This window comes from Ruditapes philippinarum, unplaced genomic scaffold (genome assembly GCF_026571515.1).
Source record: "Ruditapes philippinarum isolate M1 unplaced genomic scaffold, ASM2657151v2 ctg5443_1_1_1_1, whole genome shotgun sequence".
Lineage (NCBI taxonomy): Eukaryota > Metazoa > Mollusca > Bivalvia > Venerida > Veneridae > Ruditapes > Ruditapes philippinarum.
This window is the reverse complement of record NW_026854649.1, coordinates 120,588-130,861: the sequence shown is the minus strand read 5'-3', so window position 1 is coordinate 130,861 and position 10,274 is coordinate 120,588. Positions and strand designations below refer to the sequence as shown.

Here is a 10,274-nt window from a genome sequence, read left to right as displayed (position 1 = left end):
AAATATCTAAGCTCTAGCTCTTGGGTTTTTTTAAGAGAAGATATTTAAAGTTTTTTCTTTTGGTTGCCATGACAACCAGCGTTCTGCATGGAATTAAATTCTTTGAACAATTTTTAAAGGTGACCACCAAAGGAACATTCCTGCGAAGTTTGGATGAAATTGGCTTAGTGGATTATGAGGAGATGTCATTTAAAGTAAAAGTTTACGGACGGACGGACGCCGGACGAAAAGCGATCACAAAAGCTCACCCTGTCACTTTGTGACTGGTGAGCTAAAAAAGGAAATGTCAACCTTTATGTATAATATACCTGTATATTGTAGAATAATCACATGAATGAGAGTATTGCAGACTCTTAGCAAAAAGCAGAGGACAATAATGCTATGCATGAACATGGAATGAATTATTGGTACATATGGAATGAAACTTAAAAATAACAATCTAAAAAAATTAAAAATGTTGTCTCTTATTACAGGTTGATTCTCAAAACAAATATATATTTCAATAAATTATTTATATTTAACAAATTAACAACATTCTTTTCATATCAAACTGCTTTTTCAGAAATGTACAGCATGTAAATCACAGTCCAGCTTTACTGTAATGTACTATAAAATATATATCTAAAACATCTAGTACATGCTTTTTTTATTGCATCAATATTAAACAGAAGTAAATATAATGTATCTAGAATTTGTACATCCAAAACATAAGACATGGCTCTTCTGGTCTGTAATTTGGTAAACTTTGCCTCTTCTTCCAATCTTTATAACCATCACCTCCACTAATTACCATTATTGTATTAGTGTCTTGCTTTCTGAGAGTATCTACTGATGAGCCCTGTGAAAAACTGGTACCAACTGCCGACTTTCTCTTATTTTCCATTGTGTCATCCTTGTTAAAGGAAACAGAACGTCTAGTTTCTTTCGGTGTAGAATCTCGCTTAGAAAACCGAGACGGCTTTTTCTCCTTTTTTGTCGAGTCTTTACTTGGAGGAGAGAGTTCCGGTTTTTTCGCTTTTATTCCACTACTCATTCGTGGTCGGAAGTACAGGGAGTCTTTATCTTTCTCTTTCTTAGACTCGTCCCTAATATCCGGTAAACTTGAAGAAAGGCCACTGTCTCGTAATGATTTTGCCGGATTTGAAATTGTTTTTGGCCTGACTAAAGTTGGATATAAATTACTAACTTCATCTTGTGTAGCATCTCTATCAGTCAAGTCTTCCAGAGACTTTCTATGCTTTAACGCATTTTTTAATTCTGAATGAAATACTTTAGACTGTTTGCCGTGTAAAGATGCATCGTAAGACAAAGTCATTGATTTCCGGTCCATATCACAATTCCTTTTCTTTCTTACATAAATATTTTTGTTCTTATTTTTCGGTCTAAGGAATACATCATCGGAGGTTTCAGTTATATCTGAACCACCTTCCATCTCAACTTTGCTCTCACCTACTGCACTTGACTTTTCATCAGTTTTGTTAGTTTCTCTACAATGAGGTTCTAAAATGAAATATTTGTGCTCATCAGATTGAATCAGATCTGATTCCTTGTCTTCAACCTGGTCATCCCCTTTAGGTACTACTGCAGGATTTTTATTAGCACTACCTTTAACTTCCGTCACTTTACTTGGAATTTCTTCATAAATCTGACTGTCAGTATCTCTTTTATAACCTTGGAAATCAACATCTTCATACACATTATCACCTGTCACCATGCCAACAGCATCCAAACTTATATAAGAATTTGGTCTACTGTCAGCTGTCTCGTTTTCATCAACAATAGATAAATGTCTTATTACAGAGTCATCAACTTTGTATTTCTTAAGGACAGATTCCATCCTTCTTCTTATAGGTGCCCCACTAACTGGCCCGTAATGCATCGGTAATAGAAACTTTACTGCTCCACTATGACTGTGGAGAGCTACTTGTGGACGCTCGTTAATTCTTGGGACGCCATCTCGTAATCTTGGAAGAGGATATACCAGTATTATTCCAACATTAGTTCCAACCCACAGCAGCCCAAGACTTGCCATTAAACAAGTAACTTGAAAATTCTTTCTTTCCTCTATTCCAGAATATACTGAAAAGTATAGCAGTTTATGCAGTTAGAAATTGTATACGGACATTTGGCTACTATTATAGAGGCCAACTCGGCAATGCTATGTGCCAAATATAGAGGCCTAGTTTTTATCCACAAAAATTCCTTAGTGTACATAACATAAAGCAGGTGACTCATGTAGCATGTCCAATTTTGACCTGAGGGTCATGATTAATACAACTTTTGTAGAAATTAACAAATTTATACTACATGCCAAATATCTAAGCTCTGTGCTTTGTAGTTTCACACAATAAGACTTAAATTTGTTTTCCTATTATCAAGTGCAAGTGACCCTGGGGCAGATCAATTTTGACCACAGGGGCATGATAAATATCAATTTAGCAGATATTAACAAGTACAGAATTTTTAACCTCTCTATGTGACCTTGACTTTGGTAGCAGGGACCTGGATTATGTTTGCAATAAGCCTCACAATGGTGAACATTTGTGCCAAGTTACATTAAAATCCCCCGATGAATGTAGAATTTTGGCACCGAACAAGCATTTTTAAATGACCTTAACCTTTAGTTGACAGACATGGTTCATGCACCTGACACTGCTTCTCATAGTGGTGAACATTTCTATGAAGAATCCCACCATGCGTGGAGGAGATACGCTCTGGACAAAATTTCTATATTTTATCATATTTTGTGACCTTGACCTTTCATATGTTAACCTTAATTACATGTTTCACACCGGTAGTCCCCGGTTGACCCCTTATGTGTGACCTTGGCCACAGGGACCTAAATTTTGCACGCAAACTCCACCTCACAAAGGTGAACAAACAGGCTTATAAAAATTTCAGTGGTTCAAAAGTAATGAAGCAGACATGAAAGTGTTAAGGATGGAGAGACAGACGAACAGATGGACGGAGAGATGATGGCCATTTCTATAGTACCCCCAGAAAGAGATATATATATATTATTGTCCTTATTCTTCAAGTAATTAAATCATCCGCATGTTGTTTAGGAGTGGTAAAAGTTGTCACATGTGTTACATTAGTTTTATTTTATCTTAACTACACATAAAATGAATCAATAAAATCAAAATTGTCATACAGATATACTATGCACAAATTTTATATTTTTAAATATTGATAATTGCTAAACAGTCTCTTTGTAGATATAGAATAATCATGTTTTGAAGACACACAAAGTATATATCTTATGTTTTAAACCCTACACACTATAGGTGGACACAATTTGAATATCTAGTGTCATTAAAAAAAAAACCTGACAGTTTTTTAAGAAAGGACCAACTTTACTTGACATGTAATAGTCTATGCAGCTTGCCATGTACAGTTTGTACATTCTTTTATTTAAATAAGACGTATTCAGAATGAATTACATAGATTTCTGAGATAGAAATATTTTACTCTAACATGAGCATAGTACATATTTCAATAGTGAACAATTGAGATTAACACGTAAGTTTACCTTTAATGAATTCATGGACAGCAGTGCAGATATTGAAGTCCTGTAGCAGTCGCCTGCTCTCACTGTGGTACAGGCAGATATTTGGCTGACCAATGAAAGATGCCCATACCCCAACACCAGTCTTCACTAAATACTCAAAATGTATTGTTTGGTCATCTTTCTCTGTAAGCTGATGCTCCACATTGTCCTAGAAGCAAAAACGATTACACTGTTCTAATATACAGATCTATATATAGTAGTAAAAGATATAAATAGTATATACATTGCTATATATTATAGTACCAAAAGATATAGATAAATGGCATATCAGAGTTCCAGATAACGTGCGTATCGGCATATTTTACGCTTCAAAATCAACTAACAATGCACCATATTTGAAATTTCTTGCGTTCATTTACGCATGCTATAAATTAAATTGCTGTGTAATCTACTTTGTTATATCTTTCAATGTTTACACAAACTGATATTCTATATTTCATTTCATTTAAAACAGTGTGATATGATATATATTTCACTGATCTCACTGTCACATCACAACAAAAGCATAAGATAAGATAATAATTATTAATACAAACCATCATTTCTGCAGAAAATGATCACCTTCCCATTCCTATTTCCACAAAACATAAGATCATCAATGTATCTCATAGAGATAGTTATACAGCCAACTTCAAATGTATAAATACAGTGTCTATGTAAGTCTGCTTGCCTTTCACTTAGCATAAATACTTGGATCCTGTAATTACAGTAGAAAAGTTCTTAAGTTCTAGTGTCTGCCCCTTGAAATTACTAAAGTAAAAGAAAGAAGGTGCTTCATATTCTCTTGAAATCATCAAAAATGTGATCACATAGTCATAGCAAATTAAAAGTTAGAAAAATAAAGTTAGCATAAAGGTAAAATAAAGTATAAAGTTAGAATAAAAAGTATGACTGGCTCTCAATGAATTAAGAGATTTCATTACAAATTGCCAATTAGAAACTAAGATTTCTCCTTTAAAATAAAAAGAAAAAAAAAACATTTCAAAATTTAACTATATGATCATAAACAGTCAATGAAAAGCTAAAAGGTTTAGACTGGCTTACATAATTTATTACAAAATGGAAACAAGATTGCATTTGAGAAAAATGCTATGCCACCGCATTAATACAACACTAAATAGTAGTGTTGGAACAGATTTTTTTTGTTTCTATACAATTGAAGATTGTCATAATGCATAGATCCCTGACCTATCTAATTCTTATTATCAGATTAGTGGTTAAATTTATTGTTAATCCAATAAAAGATCAGAGTAGGAATATATCAATGCACTTGAGTCTACTCTAGTGAATTTGGTGAAGGTCATAGTTAGTTCTTTTAAGTCATCAGTTACCTTTTAAGTCATCAATTAACATTTGGAGTATCATTCAACTTGGATATTAAGTGATTTATTGGAGCTTTGATTTTAAAATAGTTAAAATTATTCTTGTGGATTTTATTGTGGGGATTTATTCTAAAGTGTTCTTGGATTTAATTCGGATTTAACTGTGTTGTTCAAAAAAGGGATCATTCCAGGATCAGACTAGACATTTGAGATTTCATTTTTATTTGGACTTCAGGTATTTGTAAACATAAATTGTTATTTAATTTTTCTTTAATAATTTTTCTGTAATAAATTTGTAATTGTTACACGTTAGTCGCTGGCTTTTCTTTCTCGTTACGCCTGGCTCGTAACAGAAATTAGGCTCGTCACAGCCTAAATTTCATGACTACATCAAAGGACAACACAGTAAGACACTTTATCAAAATCTAGGTCAGCTGATATCAAAATTCACTTTACATCTTAATCTGTGCACATGGTTCAAATTTCATTGCTGTACATCAAAGGACAAGAAAGTAGGTCATCGTCCCCTTGGGCAAGGCATAATTTTGACCCAAGGGCTTAATTCAAGAGAATCTTGATACAGGTCCACCAAACAACATTTCAAGTCAAATATCTAAGCTGTAGCTTTCTCCCATTCAGAAAACATTTGTTTTATTTTCTGTTTTTACTACATTTTTTTTTCCCTATATGTACATAATGAAAATCATTGACCCCCTGGGCAGAACCAATTTTGACCCCAGGGCTATAATTTGAACAATCTTGGTAGAGATACACTTCGCAAAGTCTCATGCCATATATTTAACCTCTAGCCTTTGTCAATTCAGAGAAGAAGATTTTTCAAGTTTTTTTTAACTTTATACATATATAAGGAAAACTATCGCCTCTGGGGCAGGACAATTTTAACACTAGGGGCATAATTAAAACAACTTTAGTAGAGGACCCATAGATGATATTATATACCAAATATCAAAGCTCTTAGCCTTGTACCTTCAGACAAGAAGATTTTATAATTTTTTTGCTATATGTACATAGTGAAAATCAAAGACCCCTGGGGGTGGGGCCAATTTTGACCCCAGGGCTATAATTTGTACAATCTTGCTAGAGGTTCACTACACAATGTTTCATGCAAAATATCTTAACTCTAGCCTTTGTAAATTTAGAGAAGAAGATTTTTCAAGTTTTTTAGCTCACCTTGCACAAGTGCAGGTGAGCTTTTAGGATGGCCAACCAAATGGCGTCCGTCGTCCGTCCACATTTTAAATATTCTAAGGACATCTTCTATGATACCGCAAGGCCAATGTTAATGAAACTTGGCAGGAATACTCTTTGTATGAAGCTCTATCAAGATTGTTCAAAGAATTCCATTTCATGCAGAACTCTGGTTGCCATGGCAACCGAAAGAAAAATCTTTAAATATCTTCTTTTAAAGAACCGTTAGAGCTAGAGCTTAGATATTTGGCATGAAACATCTTCTAATGAGTGTCTACCAAGTTTGTTCAAATAAAAGCCCTAGGGTCAAAAATTGGCCCCGCCCCAGGGGGTCATTGATTTTCCCTATATGCATATAGTAAAAACTTAAAAAAATCTTCTTTTAAAGAACCCAAAGAGCTAGAGCTAAGATATTTGGCATGAAACATCTTCTAGTGAGTGTCTACCAAGTTTGTTCAAATAAAAGCCCTGGGGTCAAAATTGGCCCCGGCCCGGGGGGTCATTGATTTTCCCTATATGCATATAGTAAAAACTTAAAAAAAAATCTTCTTTTAAAGAACTCAAAGAGCTAGAGCTAAGATATTTAGCATAAAACATGTTCTAATGGGTGTCTACCAAGTATGTTCGAATAAAAGCCCTGGGGTCAAAACTGGCCCGCTCCGGGGGTCATTGATTTTCCTTATATGTGTATAGCAAAACTTAAAAATCTTCTTTGAAAAAACCCAAATAGCTTGGGTTTAGATATTATACATGAAACATCTTTAAGTAAATATCTACAAAGTTTGTTCAAATAAAAGCCCGGGGGTCAAAACTGGCCCTGCCCCAGGGGTGTCATTGTTTTTAACTATATGTGTATAGTAAAAACTTAAAAAATCTTCTTTTAAAAAACCCAATGAGCTAGAACTTAGATGTTTAGCATGAAACATCTTCTTATGGGTGTCTACCAAGTCTGTTTCAAATAAAAGCCCTTGGGTAAAAATTGGCCCGGGAGGGGGGGGGGGCTATATACAGGTGAGCGACTTCAGGGCCATCATGGCCCTCTTGTCTTTAACTTTATACATATAAGGAAAACTATCGCCTCTGGGGCAGGGCAATTTTAACACAAGGGGCATAATTAAAACAACTTTAGTAGAGGACCCATAGATGATATTATATACCAAATATCAAAGCTCTAAGCCTTGTACCTTCAGACAAGAAGATTTTATAATTTTTTTGCTATATGTACATAGTGAAAATCAAAGACCCCTGGGGGTGGGGCCAATTTTGACCCCAGGGCTATAATTTGTACAATCTTGCTAGAGGTTCACTACACAATGTTTCATGCAAAATATCTTAACTCTAGCCTTTGTAAATTTAGAGAAGAAGATTTTTCAAGTTTTTCTTTAACTTTATACATATAAGGAAAACTATCGCCTCTGTGGCAGGGCAATTTTAACACTAGGGGCATAATTAAAACAACTTTAGTAGAGGACCCATAGATGATATTATATACCAAATATCAAAGCTCTAAGCCTTGTACCTTCAGACAAGAAGATTTTATAATTTTTTTGCTATATGTACATAGTGAAAATCAAAGACCCCTGGGGTTGGGGCCAATTTTGATCCCAGGGCTATAATTTGTACAATCTTGCTAGAGGTTCACTACACAATGTTTCATGCAAAATATCTTAACTCTAGCCTTTGTAAATTTAGAGAAGATGATTTTTTAAGTTTTTACTATATACATATAAGGAAAACCTATGGATACCAGGGCGGGGCTAATTTTGACACTAGAGGCAAAATTTGAACAACTTTGGTAGAGTACCTATAGATGATATCATTTAACATATATTAAAGCTCTAAGCTTTGTACCTTCAGACAATAAGATTTTTTGATTTTTTACTATATGTATATATTGAAAATCAATGACCCCTGGGGCGGGGGGCAATTTTGACCCCAGGGCTATAATTTGAACAATCAATTGCTAGAGGTTCACTACACAATACATCATGCAAAATATCTAACCTCTAGCATTTGTCAATTGCTAGAAGAAATTTTTTTAAAGTTCTACTATAAGTTCTTACTATATACATATAAGAAAACCAATGACCCCCAGGAGCAAGGCCGATTATGACCCCAGGGCTATAATTTGAACAATCTGGGTAGAGGTCTACCAGACAATGCCTTATGCAAAATATCTAAGCTCTAGGCCTTTTGGGTCTTTACAAGAAGGTATTTTAAGTTTTTACTATTTGTACATATAATGAAAATCAATGACCCCCGGGGTGGGGCCGATTTTGACCAAAGGGCTATAATTTGAACAATCTTGGTAAAGGTCTACCAGACAATGCCTTATGCAAAATATCTAAGCTCTATGCCTTTTGGGTCTTTACAAGAAGGTATTTTAAGTTTTTACTATAAGGACATACACATATAGTGAAAATCAATGACCCCCAGGGCGGGGCCGATTTTGACCTCAGGGCTATAATTTGGACAATCTTGGACAATATCTAAGCTCTAGGCCTTTTGGATCTTTACATAACGATTTTTTAAATTTATTCTTGTATTCCTTTTGGTTGCCATGGAAACCAGATTTCTGCATGGAATGAAATTCTTTGAACAACTTTGGAAGCCCTTTACCCAAGGATCAATCCTTCCAAGTTTAGTTGAAATTGGACTAGTGGTTTTTCACAAGAAGATTTTTTAAGTTAACTATATAATCTATAGAACACACACACAAACACACACGCACACACACACACAGGTGAATCGCTATATGCCACCGCATCGCAGATGCTGCGGTGGCATAAAAAATGTGTTTATAACAGCTGATCATAAGCTAGGAAATTTCAGATTTGTTCTAAGATTTTCAAAAACTTACTCTGAGTCTGATGTACTCATCCAGACTGTGTCTTCTTCAAATGCTGCCTTTGATCTGACCCTGGCATAACCTGGCACAGTCTCGACACATATAATCATACATTTAGTAGCCTGAAATGATTCTATTAGAGATGGCTTGTCTGTATGAAGAGATACAACAGACACTTGACCATGACCTTCATTAGAGGAGCATATCCACAGATGTTCCATAGAACCTTCATTTTTCTTTGGAAAGTACACCTTCACACCACATGATACCTGATTGTAAATGAAAGCATGACTCTAAAATAACACAATATTTGTAACTTCAAGTTTTATCAGAATATTATTATAATGTATCATGTATATTGTGAGCAGCATTCAGTCAACATTAAAACACAAATTCTAATACTTGGGCTAACATAACATCACCATTTCTAAAAACCCATTTTATGTAGGTCTAGATTAAACTTGTGTGCAACATTTCAGACTTGGCTCACAATTTGCAGTCAGTTTTTCCAGAAGAATTATTTTATTAAGGGAAAAAAATGACATGAAATTAAAAAGCATTACAATGCTCAATTTATTTATGATTTGATTTCTTGGTTTCCTTTTTCACATATTTCTGACTTAAGTGCCGAAACTAATCTTTGTAAGAGTTTCAAATTTCATGTTTTATGCTTTTTGACCTCAGTGACGTTCCTTTAATAGTTTTTTTAAATGGTTAAATCCCTTATGAGAAATGCAGGCACTTGCATAATTGAAAATTTATAGGTTTTAATATAAAAATGTATACATGAATATATTTACAAAATCTATTTATAATCATAGATATTTATGTTAATTGTTTTATTATAGAATAACGCAGGGTTTGAGCTCAGATTTTCAAAATTTCAAACCTTTAGCACTCAATAAAAAAGAAGGTCACTGGGTCAACTGATTACAGAATTTATCGGAATATAGCGTCATGTATTGCCACCAAAAATCATTGTATAACTCACATAGGACAATATAAAAACTGTAGCTTAAAGGACTGTTAATAAAACAGTCTACTCCACTATTTTAAGTACTTGGCTAGAAGTGGGAATGATGGTCACTGAAAAGTATTTAAAGTTTCAAAGCAAAATATTACAAAGGTATAGAAAATAAGTGTGTTGGTACAAAAAATTTATTCAAAATTCTAAATGTAAAAAGGGGCTTAATTTTGTCAAAATCCATGACAGTTATGTCCTCTTCCTTGGAAGTGGGGAAGATGACTACAAACAAGTATTCACAGCAATACCTCAAAGGGTATAGGAAATAGGTGGGGTGGTAAGAAAACTTAACAAAAAGTG

General features: G+C 34.2%; 1 protein-coding gene across 1 annotated transcript; it reads right to left on the bottom strand.

Annotated features, from left to right (window-relative positions):
- Nucleotides 1–495: 495 nt before the first annotated feature.
- Nucleotides 496–9,238, bottom strand: LOC132740666 (uncharacterized). Its single transcript, XM_060728611.1, has 4 exons — nt 8,963–9,238; nt 4,108–4,268; nt 3,533–3,719; nt 496–2,079 (listed from the first exon to the last, which is right to left on the bottom strand). Exons 2-4 carry the CDS (start codon nt 4,111–4,113, stop codon nt 686–688), a joined length of 1,587 nt encoding a protein of 528 aa, XP_060584594.1. The 5' UTR covers nt 4,114–4,268; nt 8,963–9,238; the 3' UTR covers nt 496–685.
- Nucleotides 9,239–10,274: the final 1,036 nt, after the last annotated feature.

Excerpts from the sequence above, each read along its gene's own strand:
- LOC132740666 (XM_060728611.1), bottom strand. Across the intron at positions 2,080-3,532 it reads TGTCCATGAATTCATTAAAG|TATATTCTGGAATAGAGGAA; the intron begins GTAAACTTACGT and ends TATACTTTTCAG.